This window comes from Myxine glutinosa, chromosome 2, assembly GCF_964187855.1.
Source record: "Myxine glutinosa chromosome 2, kmMyxGlut1.1, whole genome shotgun sequence".
Taxonomy (NCBI): Eukaryota; Metazoa; Chordata; class Myxini; order Myxiniformes; family Myxinidae; genus Myxine; species Myxine glutinosa.
In genome coordinates this window covers 122,405,834-122,427,860 of record NC_136262.1, presented here as the reverse complement: position 1 = coordinate 122,427,860, position 22,027 = coordinate 122,405,834, and the positions used below count along the sequence as shown (strand labels likewise).

At 47.2% G+C, this 22,027-nt stretch overlaps 1 protein-coding gene across 5 annotated transcripts in view; it reads right to left on the bottom strand.

Annotated features, from left to right (window-relative positions):
- PSMD9 (proteasome 26S subunit, non-ATPase 9) overlaps positions 1 to 22,027 on the bottom strand; it is a 43,693-nt gene that overhangs the window by 5,707 nt on the left and 15,959 nt on the right. For 3 of the 5 annotated variants that reach the window (XM_078771611.1, XM_078771608.1, XM_078771610.1), the window contains 3 exons: positions 18,029 to 18,210; positions 11,430 to 11,531; positions 10,633 to 10,721 (listed from right to left, as the gene is read on the bottom strand). In XM_078771611.1, the coding sequence (XP_078627737.1) occupies positions 10,633 to 10,721; positions 11,430 to 11,531; positions 18,029 to 18,210 (373 nt within the window). The remainder of the gene's footprint in view (positions 1 to 10,632; positions 10,722 to 11,429; positions 11,532 to 18,028; positions 18,211 to 22,027) is intronic. The other 2 variants (XM_078771609.1, XM_078771612.1) reach the window with 1 other exon arrangement.

Below are 22,027 nucleotides of genomic sequence, written 5' to 3'. Positions count from 1 at the left end.
TGCGGCGGTTTCAAAGGAACCGCCGTACGAGATCCACGCCGGGCCTCGCTCCGAACGGTCGTGTCCGTGCTCCACTAAGCGGAGCGGGCGGCCCGGTTCAAGGAAGAGTCGGCACGGTGACCCCTTGTGGTTGAGACGTCCCGGCAGGGCGAGATCAGGCCATCGGACGGCTCCGTGCCGAGATGGTGCGTGGAATCTCGGCCCGAGTAAACCTTCCCTGAACCGAGTGCCGGACGGATCCAACCGCGGGAGACGAACAACCCGCATTCATTGCTCGGCTTTGCGAAGCCGAGCTTTGGAAATGAATTGGCGCACCGAGAGGCTCAAGTGAGTAGACGTGTGAGGGTGATAGCAGTAGTGAATTTGAAAAGCAAAATTTGATGATTGGCAAAAATTTGATTGGCAGATTGATGATTGGTAGAAGGATTGGCAGTGATTGGGAAATTTTTGATTGGTTGCAATTGGATGAGCAAAATTGGTAGTAGAAGATGCCCGATGTGGTGGGATGGCAACTCTGCCATCCCTCACAACACGGGGCAAAGGAGCAATAGTTTTATGGGGTATGGCAGTGAAAACTAGCCCGGGAGGGTTAGGATAAATGTATAGGGACCTAGAAATCACCATAGGTAACGGTAAGTTTAAGTAGCGACATTGGACAGGTAGTGGGGACATAGAGAGGGTAGCTGGATTATAATAACGAGGGAGCGCAATAGTTTAAAGGGAAGACGGGGAAGCGCGAGTTTTAGCAGGGCACCAGGCAGATCAGATGATGCCGTGTGTTTGAGGATCGAAAGTGTATGGAGCAGTGTATGAGTGAGTAATAGTGATTGTGTTGACCAAATGGTCCAGGGAGGAAGGAGGGTGCAGGAAGCACCAGGTGTAGGAGTGATGGCACAGGTGTGCAAATACAGGTGTATGGAGAATGGTTGTATGGAATACATGGAGTATGGAATATATGGAGTATGGAATGGATGGTATGGAGTGAGTATGGTGGAAACTGTGGAGTGGAGTGGATGGTGCGAAGGCAGTGGATGGGGAGGATGGACCCCATCACGAATACCTGGGGAGGATAGTTTAAGAGGCAGGTAGAGGGAGTAGGTAAATTGTGGTTGGATATTGGCATCTGTGGTGCGTGGTGGAAGAATGGTGTTTGGATGGGTGCATTAGTGTCGTGGAAATGGCTGGGCGTGTGGCCTGTTAGTGTGTGTAGTTAAATGGGCACTCCGCCACTGTTAGGATGTCGGCCAGGTGAGGCCGCAGGTGGGCTCTGGGAGCCGGTAGAGTTGTGGATGGGGCCCGAGGATCCGGAGGACGGACCCGGGTAGCCCAGTGCCAGAGGGCACTGAGTGGGGAGAGCGCCAGAGGGCCTTCCCCAGGTAGATAGGTTAGGATAAGGAGCAGGTAAGCTCGGAGGCAACTACAGTGGTGGTGTGTAGGTGGGTAGACCTGCTGGGAGAGCTACACGACTCAGCCCGGAAATTGTGCAAAGGCACAGGGAGTTGAATCGGGGGAGTGAGGCCCCAAATTGATGAAGCACCACAGTTTGGTCAATGGGAATTTGGTTCGTAAAACCGCATAGAGTAAGACGGCCAATGGTTTTGCAGGGAAAGACCCCGGGTAGTGTAACGTGTATTAAAGTCATTTAGAGGATAGTTAGGATTAAGAATCTCCTCGCACCATCTACATACACTCACCTGAGGCGATGACGTAACTCCACACCATGCCATGTTTTGTTATTTTTCTGTGCAAATGTTTGGAATGTGAGACGCATCATGACGTGGGTGTGACATTGTGCTTGTTGTTCCATCTCTCCCTCCTTATGAGGACTGATGATGAATTGGGGATGGCAAATTTTGGTTAGAGGGATTGTGGGGACGAATTTGGTATCGGGGAGGTATGGGGAAGACGTGACGGTAGCGACGAATTTGTAAATGTGTAGATTTTTTTTGTGTACATATGGGGTAAGGGCAAGGGTAGTGTAGGTCACATGTGGGGGGCGTACGGTAGGGACGAGCTTTCTCACTTCGCTCTCCGTACGCACCTCGTTCTGCATTGCCTGTTTTGATGTGTACCCTTGTGACCTTACCCCTCGCTCACCTGTCTTCTGTTCCCCCGTCTCCCACCCGAGAACTGTGCTCTCTAGGCACCGAGGGGAGCGTGCGGGAGTCCGCCATTGTGTGCTAGAACCCCCGCAACCAGCTGCCTGCATCGATGCACCACTAATGGACCACATGTCTGTGGCTGAGCACCACTCATGGACCCCACGGGTTGGGGCATGGCCCCTCTGCTGGAACCGGCCACGATGGCCCGGGATCTTGCTTGCGGACCTCGGTGACGTGGCACCTATGCCATACAGGTGAACCACCCCTAGTCGGCCCCTGTGGGCCATAAATAAAAAGTGGACACGTTTTGTGCTTTTTATGTCCAAATAGGCCGCAACCAAGAAGATAAGAATGACAACATCAGGAAGAACATTGGCCAGCAGAGGGAGCCGAAGAGGAAGACCAGCACCAGGGGTTTGTTTTCTTTATTATGAACTGTGATGACTGTGCACTGGTTGGTGCTTTTGGTGCTTTATGGTGTTTTGGTGCGTTTTTGGTGCTTTATGGTGCGTCGATGCAGCGCAGGCTGTCCCCCTCCCCCCACCCCCCCCAAAAGAACAATCACAGGTCCTGGGTTAGTTTTGTAAATACCAGCGTCAATTGTAAATAATGCTCCCCACCGTAAATGTGTAGTTTGAAGACAATTCCGCAATTTGGTTAGCTGTGGGCGTAAATCTGTTAGATAGGGTGCAATGCAGCAGGGGGACATACTTATTTGCATTTTAAAACTGTCACACTCAGGGTCAGGTTAAATGTAGAGGGAACTACACCTACGTGCCACACTAAAGTTAAGTTTTATAGGCCCGAGTACGTGCCTGGAGGATGAGGGTGCAGTGTTGTGGATTTGAGAATTGTTGTGTTTTTTTGTATTGTTGTAAGTGTAATGAATTGTTGTAAATATCACCCTCCGTGTGTAAATATCACCCATCATCCCAACTCTCTTCCTCATATGTGGTGACTTCAATTGTCATCATGCCACCTGGTTGGGTGTGGGTTCCTCTCTCACCAGTCATGGCACCTCAGCAAAGGACTTCTGTGACTCACTGGGATTGACACAATCTGTCAATTTCCCGACCCGGATCTCAGCCAATGGAGTATCTTCTCTTCTAGACTTGGCTATGACTAACTTCCCTGCTAATGTCTGCTGCTCTTCTTCTGCTCCAATCGGTTCTTCTGATCATGTGCTTGTCAAAGTGGACATCTCTCTGGCCATTGTCAGAGAGCCTCCTCAGCGTCGACGAGTCTGGCATTTCACTCAGGCCGACTGGGACGGTCTTCAAGCAGCCATCAATCGTCTGGATTGGTCTCCCATCTCCACTGCCTCTGACATCAATTCTTCCTGGGAATTCTTCCAAAGCAAACTGATCTCTCTCATGCACAGATTTATCCCATCTCGCCTTCAGTTGTCTTACCCTTCCTCCCGTCCATGGTACACTGAATCTTGTGGTGAGGCAGTTGCCCTGAAACAACTTGCCTTTGCCTCTTGGAAGGCTAATCCAACTGAAGGAAATCTCAGTTCCTTCCACCAAGCTCGGAACAAGTGTGTGTCTACCCTCAGGAGTGCCAGGAAGCACTATCTCTCCTCACTCAAGAATGAACTCTCAAACCTGTCTCCTTCCTCCAAATCCTGGTGGCGTCTGGTCAAATCCGTTTCTGGTGTTTGTTCCCCCTCCATCCCCTCCCTTACCTCAAATGGCCACACAGTTGACATCGCACGTGACAAAGCCGAATGCCTCAACTCTGTGTTTGCCTCAAAATCCTTAGTCCCAAACCCATCTCTCTCTGTTCCCACCTTTCCCAGTCGAACCAAACTGCTCCTGGACTCTGTGACCTTCTATCCTGACAAGGTGGAGGAGTTTTTGTCAAACCTCGACTCTGATTCTGCAACTGGACCAGATGGCATCAACCCACGGGTCCTAAAATCCTGCTCTGCCGCTCTATCTCACCCTCTCTCTGTTCTTTTCACCCTATCTTTTGTTCAAGGTCATCTGCCAGCATCCTGGAAATCAGCAAACATTACCGCTTTACACAAAAAAGGTGCAAAAACAGATCCTTGCAACTACAGACCAATCAGCCTGCTCCCAATTATCAGCAAAGTCATGGAATCCATCATTGCTTCGGATATGAAATCTTTCCTCTTCTCCAATGGCTTGATCTCTGATCATCAATTTGGTTTCAGACCAGGTCACTCTACTCTGGACATGCTGCTTCTGCTGTCTCAACAATGGATGGAGGTCCTCAATGCCAAACAGGAAATCAGAGCTGTCTCCCTTGACATATCACGTGCCTTCGATACGGTCTGGCACCCAGCTCTGCTCACCAAACTCTCCTCCTATGGTATCCATGGAAATCTCCATGCATGGCTTGCGGACTTCCTCTCTGGTCGTAGTCAACGTGTGGCCCTGAATGGATTTCTCTCATCTCCCCTTCCCGTTCAGGCTGGAGTTCCCCAAGGCAGTGTGCTGGGCCCTGTGCTTTTTCTGGTCTTTATCAATGATCTCTCCGACTCTCTGGAAAATCCTCTGTATCTCTTTGCTGATGACTCCACTCTCTGCCGCTCCATTCCTCTTCCCTCAGATCGGCAGTCTGCAGCCTCCTCACTCTCTGAAGACCTGGACAAAATCACAGACTGGTCAAACATGTGGAACATGTCTTTCAATCCTGACAAATCTCACACTCTTACTATGTCTCTCCGAAAAGATCGACTGGACAACCCTCCCATCTACTTTCTCAACAATCCTCTCCAAGAAGTTCTGTCGCTCAAGCTTTTGGGTCTCACCATCTGCCATGATCTTTCTTGGGAAAACCACATTTCCAAGCTGGCCTCCAAAGCCAGTCGCCGATTGGGCATCCTCCGTCGTGCGAAGTCCTTCCTAGGCACACCTGAGCTCCTCACCACATACAAGGCTTTCATCCGCAGCTCAATGGAATACTGTTCTCCCCTATGGGCTGGTGCTCCTGCCTCACACCTGGCTCGGCTTCACGCTGTTGAATCCAAAGCTTTCAGAATCATTGGAATCTCCCGCGATGAAGCTATCTCTGAGGGCCTTTCACTCACTCACCGCAGGCAGGTAGGTGGTCTTTCTGTCTTCTACCGACTCCTCTCCGGCCTTGCTCCCCCAGCTCTCTCTGTGCTCTGTCCCCCAAATATTCCTACAGGTCGCACAAGATCTGCCAGCCACCCTCTGATGGTTAAACTGCCGAAATCTCGGCTCTCTGCTCACCTTCACTCTTTCATTCCTCTTTTCTCCCGCCTCTGGAACAAACTCCCACACTCACTTCAATCACACTCCTCCCTCCAGGTCTTCAAAACAGCTGTTCACCACCATCTCTTATCTTCCCCCATCCAAAACCTTGATCTTTTCTACCCCCACGAATTCACCCCAGATCCACCTTGTTTGAAATTCCAACTTCTTTCCTGGAAGTCTTGGCAGTGTCCATATGTTTTATACCTCTCCCACCCCCCCCCCCCCCCCTTCCCATGCCTCTCCCCCAAAGCCCTCTCCCTCCCACAGTTCTCTCGATGTCTCCATGTCTCTCGGTCCCTGCTCTCAAATGTTGTGTTTGTGTCCTTCCCCCTCTCTCCCCATTTTTTTTTTTTTTTTTTTTTTTTTTGTTTGTTTTGTTTTGTTTTGTTTTGTTTTGTATACAAGATCGAGGCTCGTGAAAGAGCAAACATTAATCACACAAAAAGACAAACCGACACACAAAACACAAAAAACAAGGGGAGCGGCAGACAAGATGGGGAGAGAGGGGGGAGGACACAAAAGAGAGGGGGAAGAAGGGGAAGGACACAAACACAACATTTGAGAGCAGGGACATCGGGAGGACTTGGGGGGAGGTGGGAGAGGATTAAAACATATGAACACTGCAAGGACTCTGGGGTGAATTACCGGGGGTAGAAAAGATCAAGGTTTTCGATGGGGGAAGATAAGAGATGGTGGTGAACAGCTGTTTTAAAGACCTGGAGGGAGGAGTGGGATTGAAGGGAGTGGGGGAGTTTGTTCCAGAGGCGGGAGAAAAGGGGAATGAAAGAGTGAAGGTGAGCAGAGAGCCTAGACTTTGGCAGTTTAACCATAAGAGGGTTGCAGGCAGATCTTGTGCGACCTGAAGGAATATTGGGGGGACAGAGCACAGAGAGAGCTGGGGGAGCAAGGCCGGAGAGGAGTCGGTAGAAGACAGAAAGACCACCTACCTGCCTGCGGTGAGTGAGTGAAAGGCCCTCAGAGATAGCTTCATCGCGGGAGATTCCAATGATTCTGAAAGCTTTGGATTCAACAGCGTGAAGCCGAGCCAGGTGTGAGGCAGGAGCACCAGCCCAGAGGGGGGAACAGTATTCCATTGAGCTGCGGATGAAAGCCTTGTATGTGGTGAGGAGCTCAGGTGTGCCAAGGAAGGACTTCGCACGACGGAGGATGCCCAGTCGGCGACTGGCTTTGGAGGCCAGCTTGGAAATGTGGTTTTCCCAAGAAAGATCATGGCAGATAGTGAGACCCAAAAGCTTGAGCGACAGAACTTCTTGGAGAGGATTGTTGAGAAAGTAGATGGGAGGGTTGTCCAGTCGGTCCTTTCGGAGAGACATTGTAAGAGTGTGAGATTTGTCAGGATTGAAAGACTTGTTCCACTTGTTTGACCAGTCTGTGATTTTGTCCAGGTCTGCAGAGAGTGAGGAGGCTGCAGACTGCCGATCTGAGGGATGAGGAATGGAGCGACAGAGAGTAGAGTCGTCAGCAAAGAGATAGAGAGGATTTTCAAGAGAGTCAGAGAGATCATTGATGAAGACCAGAAAAAGCACAGGGCCCAGAACACTACCTTGGGGAACTCCAGCCTGAACAGGAAGAGGAGATGAGAGAAACCCATTCAGGGCCACACGTTGACTACGACCAGAGAGGAAGTCCGCCAGCCATGCGTGGAGATTTCCATGGATACCAAAGGAGGAGAGTTTGGAGAGCAGAGCAGGGTGCCAGACCGTATCGAAGGCACGTGAAATGTCAAGGGAGACAGCTCTAATTTCCTGTTTGGCGTTGAGGACCTCCATCCATTGTTGAGAAAGCAGAAGCAGCATGTCCAGAGTAGAGTGACCAGGTCTGAAACCAAATTGATGATTAGAGATCAAGCCATTGGAGAAGAGGAAAGATTTAATATCTGAAGCAATGATGGATTCCATGACTTTGCTGATAATTGGGAGAAGGCTGATTGGTCTGTAGTTGCTGGGATCTGTTTTTGCACCTTTTTTGTGCAAAGCGGTGATGTTGGCTGATTTCCAAGCAGATGGCAGATGACCTTGAGCAAAAGAGAGGGTGAAGAGAACAGAAAGAGGGAGTGAAAGAGCAGAAGAACATGATTTTAGGACCCGTGGGCTGATGCCGTCAGGACCAGTTGCAGAATCAGAGTCGAGGGTTGACAGAAACTTTTCCACCTTGTCAGGAGGAAAGGACACAGAGTCCAGGAGCAGCTTGGTACAACTGGGTACGGTGGGTACAGAGAGGGATGGGTTTGGGACACAAGATTTAGAGGCAAACACAGAGTTGAGGCATTCAGCTTTTTCACGTGCGGAGTCAGCCGTTAAGCCGTTTGAGGTGAGGGAGGGGATGATGGAGGGGGAACAAACACCAGAAACAGATTTGACCAGACGCCACCAGGATTTGGAAGAGGGAGACAGATAAGAGAGTTCGGTCTTGAGAATGGTGAGATATTGTTTCCTGGCTCTCCTGAGGGTGGACACACAATTGTTTCGGGCTTTGTGAAAGGAAATGAGATTTCCTTCCGTTGGATTTGCTTTCCAGGAGACGAAAGCAAGTTGTTTCAGGGCAACAGCCTCACCACAAGATTCCGTGTACCATGGACGGGAGGAAGGGTATGACAACTGAAGACGAGATGGTATAAATCTGTGCATGAGAGAGAGCAATTTACTTTGAAAGAATTCCCAGGATGAGTTGATGTCAGAGGCGGTAGAGATGGGAGACCAGTCCAGATGATTGATGGCTGCTTGAAGACCGTGCCAGTTGGCCTGAGTGAAATGCCAGACTCGTCGACGCTGAGGAGGCTCTCTGAGAATGGTCAGAGAGATGTCCACTTTGACAAGCACATGATCAGATGAGCCGATTGGAGCAGAACAAGAGCAGCAGACATTTTCAGGGAAGTTTGTCATAACCAAATCCAGAAGAGAAGATGCTCCGTTGACTGAGATCCGGGTCGGGAAATTGACAGATTGTGTCAGTCCCAGTGAGTCGCAGAAGTCCTTTGCTGAAGAGCCATGGCTGGTGAGAGAGGTACCCACACCCAGCCAACTGGAATGGTGACAATTGAAATCACCACATATGAGGAAGAGAGAGTTGGGATGGGTAGATAGAAGTTGGTCCATATTATCAGACAGTGAGATGTAGATGGAGTCATCGCTGATTGGTGGACGGTACAACACACATATGAACAAAAGGTGGGAGCGAAGGGGAAGCCGTAGCCAAAGGTATTCCTGGGGGTGAGGTGGAGAGAGGGCAGTGGAGGGCGAGTGAGGAAGAGAGTTTTTTATAAAGATAGCAACCCCACCTCCAGGACGAGGCTCAGGTCTATCATACCGGAGGAGGGAGTAACCTGGGAGAGATACCAAGGCATCAGAGACATCATGAAGGAGGAAAGTTTCTGTTAAGCAGATCACATCTGGTTTGTCAGAAGCAACCTGTATGTTGTCTACCTCTTGTCTACCGCTCCCGATGTTATTTGTTTTGTGTGTCTGTTTGTCTTTCTGTGTGATTAATGTTCGCTCTTTCACGAGCCTCGATCTTGTATACAAAAAAAAAAAAAAAAAAAAAAAAAAGGTCAAAGGTCTCCTCCTAGTTACTCCATATACATACACGTAGCCAATCATATACCCTCTTAAGTAGTTATCTCCTTATTCTATGTAGTTGAAGGCTCTGTTCCCACTAGTTGACACTGCATTGCACCAGATGACATAAGGTAGCTCCCTTCCATTCCCAAAGCCCCCATTCCCAAAGCCTCCGTTGCCAACTGCATCGGGCGGTTTTCAGCATTTGCCGCCATTGGCCATGTGCTCCGTCTCGGGGAAGAAGGGCGTTGCCCTCCACTCGTCATGAGAAGGTGGAGCCCAGCGAGCCCCCACCAGCCAATCAGGGCTGGTGAGACACCATCACGGGCGTGGCGCGGCTTGATCGCGACGTGCCTTATAAAAGGGTGTGGGGAAGGATTACATGGAGAGATGCGTCAGAGAGAGAACCCGTCATGCAGCGCCCCCACATCAGATGCGGCAGAGACAGCAGCTTGAACCAACGGAGCTTTGAATCCACCACGCAGCTTTGGGAACCATCGCAGCTTTGAACGACCGCAGCTTCGGGGCTTTGACGGCAGTTTCGACCGTGGCCGCGAAGGAACGGCGGCTGCTGAACGCGCCGATCGAGGAAGGGCGGCGGCTGCTCACTCCCAGCCTGACCGTGCTCCGGTTCCAGCTGAACCATCCTCTCCCTCCAGCCATCCACCTCCTACCATTCCTGTCATCATCCCCCCGTGTAAGTGTGCTTGTAGTCTGTCTTTTGTCTCATCCCTGGGTTTATGGAAGACTGTTTATAGGTAAGCTAAATATTTGCACTGTGTCTTCTGGTTCTTCCATCCTTCTGTATTTATTTTATTATTCTTCCTCCTCCTTGGTTTCTTTTGAATTGTAAATAGTAGTAATAAATTATATTGGTATTTCCTACTTTTGCCTTCTTCTTCTTCTTCACATCCGTCGTTTTTGTGATTTCCCTCATTGAAAACCTGTGGCGCGATTTTGGCCAACGTTCAGGATCAGGTTAGTCTCTGCTAATGGTTCGTGCCACGATTGCTAGACCGCTCGGCAATTAACATCTGTCCGCGGTTAGGAACGATGTTGTGCACCTGCCTCTGTGCTGTGCAACTGTGCTGTGCAACTTCAGCTGTGCAACTTCAGGACTCACGTCGGTCAGTCAAAGACAAGGGGGTTGATCCCCCTTGATAAGGGGAAGAAGGCCGACGGAGAGATCCGTAACAATATCATTGGGTAGCTATGCTGCGGACACACACACACACACACACACACACACACACACACACACACACACACACACACACACACACACACACACACACACACACACACACACACACACACACACACACACACACACACACACACACACACACACACACACACACACACACACACACACACGACGAATATAGTGGTCACTGTGTTTGATAACTCGTGAACCAAAAAAGGTGCCCGAGTCATGAAAAAGCCCAGTAAAAAGCACCCCAAGCCATGACAAAAACAAGTAAAAAAGGTGCCCGAGCCATGAAAAATCCCAGTGAAAAAGTGCCCGAGCCATGACAAAAACAAGTAAAAAGCAGCCCGCCAGCACCGCCAAAAGGCGCCCCACCATCCCCCCATGCAATCGATAACAATCAATAATTCTAGCACCTTGTTGCTAAACGTAATGTTGTTCAACAAATCTGTAATGCTCAAATGGAGATCTTTTCTGACGTTGGTGAGAATACGTACCCAAGCAATCCTCTGCCATTCCACTTCTGAGGCACAACAGTGAGTCCCAATAAATTTTCATCCCTCAGCACTCTCACATTTACTCCTTTCTAAATTTCACGCAAAACAAGATCAGAAGTTCAGCAACAGATAAAAAAAGATTACAAAACAACAGTTGCAAGTACATTGCTGCTTTCTTTAACTTGTTTTTTTGTTCCTCAGGAATTTTAAAAGGTTGATTCAATCAGGAATTTTATTTTTCTTGTATAATGCATCGGGCCCGTGGAGGAGAAGTGATTAATCAGTTATAAAAATGCCTCCTTACCCCCCCCCCCCCCCTCCCAACCCTCCACAACACATGGTATCCAAAGTAAACCTTCATGGACCAAAGTATTGGTACGCCTCGAGCAAATGCACATGTTGAGTCAATGTGCAAGGCCATCAACCTTTTAAAGGAAAGAAAAATCACGAGGACAAATGTTCTAGTTACTATGAAAGGGAACGAGTGAAATGTTTTTTTCATTTTTATTTACCGTACTTATTTTCAGAGCTGAAGCATTTATTAAAGAATTACATCATCAGCTGTTCTGTTGAGACATGAAATACCCCACAGTGTGTGCGAAGGACGACCTTCAAGTGTTTATCGCAAAAAAAACAAAAAAAACAAAAACATGGCGCATGCTTTTGAAACGTCAAAAAGCACAAAGTTTGAACTAATCATGAGAATTATGTAAATGACTGAGAATATTACCACGTGCAGTTGTTACAACAAAATAACATAAAACGTCTGTAAAGGTTACAAGTATCTAGGTACGTACCCCTTCACTATGCTGCACGACAAAGGAAATATTCTGTAGGCCTTGAAAATTCTCCAATGTAACGGATCCGAAACCGACAATCCCATCTCCTGGTTTCAACCCCTGATGGAAGAAAATAAAATAAAAAATAAACAAAACCAAACATGCATGTGTCATGCACAAGGTGTCTTTGGCAAGTCTCAACGAGAAGTAATGATGAAATCGGAGCAATCGTTCCATCAAAACACAAAAACAAGTTTAAAAATGTATTCAAATAATTCTGTGAACGTCGATAAGGCCAGAAAAAACAAAAAAACGTGAACACAAACATGAAAACACACAGTTCTCCAACCTCTTATAATTAAACAAATATCATTTTTGTTTCCCTCGACATTTCAATCACCAACACGTGACACGTGCATCTGTTCACTTTCCTCAGGAAAGAAGAAAACTCCTTGATTTCCATCCCATTTAAATGCTAATGAGGGGGTGGGCTATCTAAGATGACCAATCACAAAGCAGCGTTTTCAGAATCTCATGCACAGCAGCCAATCAAATCTAAGGGTTAACCGACCAATGGTAAGCCATGATGGTAGTGGTAATGGCACCACAATAATGGGACGAGGAAAGGAATATTTTTATTTGTTCGATTTATCGAGGTTGGCGAACTCATTAGGAAATATTTTTACACTCCCAACCGTAAATCCTTAATTATATATACTAGGGCATTGCCCGTACTATATCTATATCTAAAATTATATCCCCCCCCTCTATTTACATGAAATGGTTTGGTCCAAAGCGAACGGCTTGCGAGTGGTGACAATCCCCCCCCTCTATTTACATGCAATGGTTTGGTCCAAAGCGAACGGCTTCCGGAGTTTGGTAAAGAAATCGCCATCGCGTGCACAAACGCGCAGGAAAGCGAATGAATCGCAAATTCGTTTTTATTAGTTGTAAAACATAGTTTAACGCCAACATAGTTTGCAAACGTGAAATAAATGAATACGCTCTCAAATGTGCCATCCGAGGCAGAGTGTGCCCGCCACGTTCGGCACACGCGATCGTTCGCTGCTCTCTGATTGGTTGAATCGTTTTTTGGACATAGCTCGGTAAGTAATTGTCCGATTAATATGAAACCTTGAAAAGGACATCCTCGGGTCCCCAGCAATATACCTGGCAAGTTAAAAGTATATCGGACCCGTGGTTGTCGAGAAACAGCGGTCACAGACAAACGTACAAACGTACAGACAGAGATTACTGGAATTATAGATAGATATATCTGTGCAGTGTCTGACTTGTCTTGTGTGTGTGTGTGTGTGTGTACGTATATATATATATATATATATATATATATATATATATATATATATATATTGTGAGAAACCCCCGGTGAAACCACCTTTGTTCTCACCCAAATGAGTGCCCCGCCCACCACTGACGTAACCTCGTTGGAGCCTCACGCGATTGGGAGGCGAGTCGGGACGTGATTGGTGGAGGGTCAGAGAGCGCGGCCGCCATCTCATGAGACGGACGCAGCTCGGAGGTTCGAGGCCTCGAGGCGAGGGAACTTTCGTTACGCCTCACGACAGCGAGTGGTGCTGATCGTTTATAGTTATGGATTGTACGAGTGAGTGATTCCGGAAGAGAACGAGTGATTCCCGGAGATCGTAGATTGGAACTGTGAGTCCTATATTGCCTGCTTCGTGTTGGAGCTCCTGGCCGACCGTTCCTGGCGGCCTTGTGTGGTATTCCATCCTGGTATCCTTCGAGTCCCGGAGCTCGTCGATTGGAGCCGCGAGGATCTTACCTGCGTCCAGTTGGAGCGTCTGTGGCCGACAGTTCCTGCCGGCTTGTGCAGCATATTACCTTTTGTTACCTTTCATGGTTTTTGTGATCGAGCCAATAAATAATCGTGCTTTACCCCTAGAAGGCCGATTAAAACACAATTGTGTTTATTGCGTCTCTTTTGGTTCCCTACGTGGATTACTTGAAGCCCGGACATTTACGTCCGTATTCCGTGCTGGGATACATTCCACAGACGGGATCGCGACAATATATATATATATATATATATATATATATATATATATGTATCTGTGCAGTCTGTCTTGTCACTGAACTACTCCCTCAAACTTTTGTGAAATCGTACCAAACTTGTGGTATGCACCTATCTCTCCCGTGTGTTTGTCCTACGTGTATTTTTATTTAATTTTTTTTGAAATAAAAAAAAAAATGGTTAACTGAAATTTTCAACCTCAATTGTTTATAAAATGTAATAACAAGTATATTCCAAATACATTTGTGCAAAATAATTGTATTACGATTGGTGTAAACCATGACAAAAAAAAAACTTGGGTACAGTCAGTCATCTATCTATATATCTACATTTCTGGGCAGTGTCTGTGTTGTCACTGAACTACTTGGTCTCCATCAAACTTTTTCCATGGTTGTGAAATGTTTTGAATCACGTGGTGGTGAGGCGTTTTGAATCACGTGGTGGTGAGGCGTTTTGAATCACGTGGTGGTGAGGCGTTTTGAATCACGTGGTGGTGAGGCGTTTTGAATCACGTGGTGGTGAGGCGTTTTGAATCACGTGGTGGTGAGGCGTTTTGAATCACGTGGTGGTGAGGCGTTTTGAATCACGTGGTGGTGAGGCGTTTTGAATCACGTGGTGGTGAGGCGTTTTGAATCACGTGGTGGTGAGGCGTTTTGAATCACGTGGTGGTGAGGCGTTTTGAATCACGTGGTGGTGAGGCGTTTTGAATCACGTGGTGGTGAGGCGTTTTGAATCACGTGGTGGTGAGGCGTTTTGAATCACGTGGTGGTGAGGCGTTTTGAATCACGTGGTGGTGAGGCGTTTTGAATCACGTGGTGGTGAGGCGTTTTGAATCACGTGGTGGTGAGGCGTTTTGAATCACGTGGTGGTGAGGCGTTTTGAATCACGTGGTGGTGAGAGGTTTTGAATCACGTGGTGGTGAGGCGTTTTGAATCACGTGGTGGTGAGGCATTTTGAATCACGTGGTGGTGAGGTGTTTTTTATTTCGTGGTGGTGAGGCGTTTTGAATCACGTGGTGGTGAGGCGTTTTGAATCACGTGGTGGTGAGGTGTTTTTTATTTCGTGGTGGTGAGGTGTTTTGAATTTACGTGGTGGTGAGGTGTTTTGAATCACTTGGTGGTGAGGTGTTTTGAATTATATGGTGGTGAGGTGTAATCGTCCCAAACTTCCAGTCTGCACCTACCCCTCCCGTATGTATGTGCTTGGGTGTTCTTTTTTCAATTTTATATATTTTTTCAACCTTAATCTTCAACCTAAATTGCTTATAAAAATGTAATATCACAAACACTACAAATAAATTTGTGAAAAATAATTGTTTGTATTATGATTGGTGTAACTCATGACAACACAGCAACTCAGGTACAGTCATTATCCTCAGCTAAAATAAGCCCATTCCTCTGCAATGACGCGTGGTGAGGCGTGCATAGCGAGCTGAGCCAAGCCAAACTAGTATATATATATATATATACTAGTGGGGTCACCCGTGGGAATCCCACGGGCATGGACGTGTGTGACATTTCGACATATTGAGTTAGATGCTGCACCTACACATTCAGTTTCACAAAATGGTTACTACCAATTTATCAGATGCACAAATGATGTCATCCACACAATGTATTTACTTCTGATGACGTGTGAATGCATGTGCGTGCACACCCACACACACATCTCGTTTTTGTACACCGTACCTTTCCAATGCCATCTCCAGGCGCTGCATATCGTCACTGCCGGGCACCGAAGGGGGCTCGGCAATGACGCACGCTGAAAGGGAGTACTCCGTTTTCACTCTGGTTGTTTGTTTGTTTTCTTGCTTTCTTGTTTGTCCGGGCTATATCTCAGCCATCCTTTGAGCTAGGAAGCTGAAATTTTGGCACAATAGTGAGCAAGTCCTTTGTCAAAAACATTATTTTTGGTTTTTTGATTAATCAATTAATTGAGGAGTTATTTAATTATTAGCGATTAATTAAGTACTTATTTCATTAAATTTCCTTTCTCTTCTGACCATTAACTCAGGCACCTTTTGAGTGAGGAAGCTGATATTTGGACATGCCAATGACCAGGTGATTTTGCTGCAAAGGCTATTTTTGATTTACTAATTAATCAATTAATCGATTAATTATTTAATTGTTCGATTGATGACTAAAAAAAATTTTTTTTCCAAGTTACAGATTCTGATGAAATGGTGGTGGTTTATGTGTTCTATGACCGAATTGATTAATAATTTAATTTTTTAATGATTCTTTATTTATTTTCATTATTAATCATTTGTTTTCTTTCTCTTCTAGGCATTATCTCAGGCACCTTTTGAGTTAGGAAGATGATATTTGGACATGCAAATGACCAAGTGATTTGGCTGCAAAGGCAATTTTTGATTCATTGATTAATCAATTAATCGATTAATTATTTAATTATTCGATCAATGACAAAAAAAAAAAAAAAATTTAGTTACAGATTCTGATGAAATGGTGGTGGTTTGTGTGTTATATTAGCGAATTGATTCATTATGTAATTTTTTTATGATTATTATTTATTTATTTCCATTATTAATTATTTATTTGTTTTATTTCTCATCTGGGCAATATCTCAGGCACATCTGACACATCTCAGGTACTTACTTTTTCCACATGCGAAATTTGCATTTATGTTTATTTAAATTATACAATGGCCTACAAAATGTAAATGTTTCATGATATTTGTTACATTATATCACCTTTACCTATCAATATTGTTGAAATGAAGATCAAATAGTTGTATGTTGAAATATGTTGAAAAAGTCAAAACTTTACATGGGGTGTACTTACTTTTTCACGTGACTATGTAAAAGAAAGTTTTTGTTTGTTCGTTTGTTTGTTTGTCTGCACGCGCTAATCTAATCTCCTGAATGGTGAAAGATAGAGGAAACCTCTGCAACAAAAAATCTCGGGACGGGCCCCGAGAAGGTTATAGGCTAGGTGGCGAGGCCGGTAGAGGCCGCCTCGGCCGGGCTGGGCCCATTTCGCAATTAAAAGCTGAGCTGAATTATAGTAGTCAATCGTCTACGGCCGCGAGTAAAAGCCGAATTATAGTAGTAAATTCATTCAAAAAGAACTAAAAATGTCGGGACGGGCCCGTGAAGGTTATAGGTTAGGTGGCGAGGCTGGTCGAGGCCGCCTCGGTCGGGCTTGGCCCATTTCGCAATTAAAAGCTGAGCTGAATCAGTCATCAAAAGTCTACAGCCGCGAGTAAAAGCTGAATTATAGTAGTAAATTCATTCAAAAATAACTAAAAATGTCGGGACGGGCCCGGGAAGGTTATAGGTTAGGTGGCGAGGCTGGTCGAGGCCGCCTCGGTCGGGCTGGGCCCATTTCGCAATTAAAAGCTGAGCTGAATTATAGTAGTCAATATTCTACGGCCGCGAGTATAAGCTGAATTATAGTAGTAAATTAATTAAAAAAGAACCCAGGCAACGCCGGGTGCTTTCGGTTGGTAACTAATAAAATAAAAACGAAGAAATATCTCTCGGTAATTTCCTGAAACTGGGTGAAATTCGATGACATTCGCTCGGTGAATTCGCTCGGTTTCTCGGTGAAATTTTTCCTTTGGGTGGTGTATAATTGCTCCAAACGAAATATCTCTCAGCAATTTCCCATCTGTTAATTTATTTATTTTACACATGTGAATGACACGTCCATGCACACGTGAAATGGAGTTTGTTTTTGCACACGTGAAATGAACACGTGAACATTTACTTCCGGCTAATAATGTTGAATGAAATAAGAACGAAGAAATATATGTCGGCATCATTGTTGACGTTTTTGTGATGACTGTCATCAAACGGAAAAGTAATATATCTTAACGGAAAAGAAAAAGCGAATTTTTAATATATATCGACATGTTGCCGTCTGTTGCATTTTCCTGTGTGTGCATGAATGTTCCCAATTATTGCCGAGTCTAAAACCATCGATACAAATGAAATCAGATGGAGAGTTACATTGGAGATAAAGGCATGTTACAAGCCTTTGAGGATTCATTTCGTTCTATAAACGGAAACTTTCATCAAATTTTCTTCCCGTGATTTTTCCACCGAGTCTAAAACTATGTTAGCGACTGTGAAAAATGAAATGATATATCGAATTAGAGTTGAAATAAAACTGTGAGAGAGCAAGACAGCACGGGCCTAACTAAACAGGCCTCAAAGCTATGCGAGTTAATAAAATGGTGTATATTATTATTTGTTTACGAAGCCTCTCCCAGAATGGATGGAGCTACTCTTAAAACGGAGTAAGCTACACCCCCGGACAGACAGACAGACAGACAGACAGACAGAATCACCTACGGCTAATATAATATAGATATACACCGATCCACGACAATACAGACTGCTGTTGGGTTTTGCCACAGAGAAGGGAAGTTGTCCTGATGTGGGACAGAATAGAAGTTCTGAAATCGTCATGGAATCCATCACAATTTCAACAACAACAACAACCACTCAACCAATCCTAACCTTCCATTACTCTCCACCCTTATGTCCTCTCCAAAACTCTCCCTCCTTCCCAATTCTGAAATTTCCAAGGTGGAATCTCACCGCCGTGTGCGCCGGCGATCCGGCAGTCACAGTGTCCACACTGGCGAAAGGTCTTGGCATCGTATGGGGGTTGGAATACACTTGCGGTCCTCTTTGGTACGTTTCAGGATTGTCATTTGAATGCAGAATGTGTAGACCTTGTTCAATTTCCCCCATAATAACTTTGTGATCGTTCTGCAAACCTACAAACATCGCCGGTGAAAACAAATATTCAAACATTCAAACAAAGTCCCAGTACGAACACAATTTTGCAAATTGTAATAAACCACTTTAACTTGTGCCGAGCCACCCGGAAGCAATTTCATGACACCAGTCTCAGGATAAATGACGTTTATTAAAATCGACCTCCATCCTCTAAGACACAGCAGTGCACGAACAAATAAAAAATATCCAAATCTGATATTTTTTGGAAACCCTCACACCGCAAAGAGCACTACGTCTGGCAACGGCGGCTCCTGCAAACGAGGCTCTTTCATTTAAGGGTCACCAAACTGTCAGGGAAATCCAAAAGGTCAGAATTATGAAACAGGAAGGCGTGTTTGTGTGACCAAGAATGGCTGTTGATTGAACATCACCAACAAGATGAAGTGCAAGAGGATACTCCACAGGTAGCACTCTTACCTTTAAGCTCCAGTACCAGGTCATTCTACTCTGGACATGCTGCTTCTGCTGTCTCAACAATGGATGGAGGTCCTCAATGCCAAACAGGAAATTAGAGCCGTCTCCCTTGACATATCTCGTGCCTTCGATATGGTCTGGCACCCCGCTCTGCTCACCAAACTCTCCTCCTATGGTATCCATGGAAATCTCCACGCATGGCTTGCGGACTTCCTCTCTAGTCGTAGTCGACGTGTGGCCCTGAATAGGTTTCTCTCATCTCCCCTTCCTGTTCAGGCTGGAGTTCCCCAAGGCAGTGTTCTGGGCCCTGTGCTTTTTCTGGTCTTCATCAATGATCTCTCCGACTCTCTGGAAAATCCTCTCTATCTCTTTGCTGATGACTCCACTCTCTGCCGCTCCATACCTCATCCCTCAGATCGGCAGTCTGCAGCCTCCTCACTCTCTGCAGACCTGGACAAAATCACAGACTGGTCAAACAAGTGGAACATGTCTTTCATCCCTGACAAATCTCACACTCTCACTATGTCTCTCCAAAAAGACCGACTGGACAACCCTCCAATCGACATTCTCAACAACCCTCTCGAATAAGTTCCGTCACTCAAGCTTTTGGGTCTCACTATCTGCCATGATCTTTCCTGGGAAAACCACATTTCCAAGCTGGCCTCCAAAGCCAGTCGCCGAATGGGCATCCTCCATCGTGCGAAGTCCTTCCTTGGCACACCTGAGCTCCTCACCACATACAAAGCTTTCATCCGCAGCTCAATGGAATACTGTTCTCCCCTCTGGGCTGGTGCTGCTGCCTCACACCGAGCTCGTCTTCACGCTGTTGAAACCAAACCTTTCAGAATCATAGGAATCTCCCGTGATGAAGCTAACTCCGAGGGACTTTCTCTCTCTCTCACCGCAGGCAGGTGGTTGGTGGTCTTTCTGCCTTCTACCGATTCCTCTCCGGCCTTGGTCCCCGAGCTCTGTCTGTGCTCTGTCCCCCAAATTTTGCTGCAGGATGCACAAGATCTGCTAACAACCCTCTTCTGGTGAAACTGGCAAAATCAAGACTCTGTTCACCTTCACTCCTTCATTCCTCTTTTCTCCCGCCTCTGGAACAAACTCCCTCACTCTCTTCAATCCCACTCCTCCCTCCAGGTCTTTAAAACGGCTGTTCACCACCGTCTCTTATCTTCCCCCATCCAAAACCTTGATCTTTTATACCCCCGTTAAAACACCCCAGATCTACCTCTTTCAATCCCCAACTTCTTTCCTGAAATTCCTAGAAGTGTTAATTTGCTTTATACCGTGTACCCCTCCCTCCTCCCCATCCCTCCCCCTTCCACAGATCTACCGACGTCCCTTTTCTCTACTGTTGTTGTGCTTGTGTGCTTCCCTCTCCCTCCCCCTCTTGTCTCCCGCTCCCTTCATTGTATGTTTTATGTGTCTGTGCATGTTTTCATGTTCAATGTGTTCGCTCTTACATGAGAGCCTCGATTCTGTACACAAACAAAATAAAAAATAAAAAATAATTTAGCCTAAGTTTGACTCCCGACCCAACTAGAAACTGTCGGATTGATGCTTCCCAAATGGGGAATTGCAATACAAAGTCTGCCGTCCGTTGGATAGATATTAAGCCGAGTGGCCTGTCCGCTAGCATTGCTGGTGGATCCCACACCATCTTTCGCAGAGTAGTCGAGCCATTTCTGGCACTCCGGACAAGTTAGCATCTCCTGTTCTAACCCAAAGGAATGTACAGGGACCACTGCATTTGCGGCACAACTGCGCTCACAGCAATGTTGCGACCAGCAGTGGAATGAATGAATGACGAGTTACCATTATGCGAGTCACAACTGATGGAGTAGGCTGCCGAACAACACCAAAGATACCCCCTTCCTCACCAAAATCCCCCCTCCTCCTCTCACCAAAATCCTCCCCTCTCCTCCTCTCACCAGAATCCTCCCCCCTCCTCCTCTCACCAGAATCCTCCCCCCTCCTCTTCCTCTCACCAAAATCCTCCCCTCTCCTCCTCTCACCAGAATCCTCCCCCCTCCTCTTCCTCTCACCAAACCCCCCCCCCTCCTCCTCTCACCAAAATCCCCCCTCCTCCTCCTCTCACCAAAATCCCTCCTCCTCCTCCTCTCACCAAAATCCCCCCTCCTCCTCCTCTCACAAAAATCCCCCCCTCCTCCTCCTCTCACAAAAATCCCCCCTCCTCCTCCTCTCACCAAAATTCCCCCTCCTCCTCCTCTCACCAAAATCCCCCCCTCCTCCTCTCACCAAAATCCTCCCCTCCTCCTCTCACCAAAATCCCCCCCCTCCTCCACCTCTCACCAAAATCCCCCCCTCCTCCTCCTCTCACCAAAATCCCCCCCTCCTCCTCCTCGCACCAAAATCCCCCCCTCCTCCTCCTCTCACCAAAATCTCCCCCTCCTCCTCTCACCAAAATCCCCCCTCCTCCTTCTCTCACCAAAATCCCCCCTCCTCCTCCTCTCACCAAAATCTCCCCTCCTCCTCCTCTCACCAAAATCCCCCCTCCTCCTCCCCTCACCAAAATCCCCCCCTCCTCCTCTCACCAAAATCCCCCCTCCTCCTCCTCTCACCAAAATCCCCCCCCCTCCTCCTCTCACCAAAATCCCCCCTCCTCCTCCTCCTCACCAAAATACCCCCTCCTCCTCCTCCTCACCAAAATCCCCCCCTCCTCCTCTCACCAAAATCCCCCCTCCTCCTCTCACCAAAATCCCCCCTCCTCCTCTCACCAAAATCCCCCCCTCCTCCTCTCACCAAAATCCCCCCCCTCCTCACCAAAATCCTCCCCCCTCCTCCTCTCACCAAAATCCTCCCCCCTCCTCCTCTCACCAAAATCCCCCCCCCCCCTCCTCCTCTCACCAAACCCCCCCCCCCTCCTCCTCTCACCAAACCCCCCCTCCTCCTCTCACCAAAATCCTCCCCCCTCCTCCTCTCACCAAAATCCTCCCCCCTCCTCCTCTCACCAAAATCTCCCCCTCCTCCTCTCACCAAAATCCCCCCTCCTCCTTCTCTCACCAAAATCCCCCCTCCTCCTCCTCTCACCAAAATCTCCCCTCCTCCTCCTCTCACCAAAATCCCCCCTCCTCCTCCCCTCACCAAAATCCCCCCCTCCTCCTCTCACCAAAATCCCCCCTCCTCCTCCTCTCACCAAAATCCCCCCCCTCCTCCTCTCACCAAAATCCCCCCCTCCTCCTCACCAAAATCCTCCCTCCTCCTCCTCCTCACCAAAATCCTCCCCCCTCCTCCTCCTCACCAAAATCCCCCCCCCTCCTCCTCCTCACCAAAATCCCCCCCTCCTCCTCTCACCAAAATCCCCCCTCCTCCTCTCACCAAAATCCCCCCCTCCTCACCAAAATCCTCCCTCCT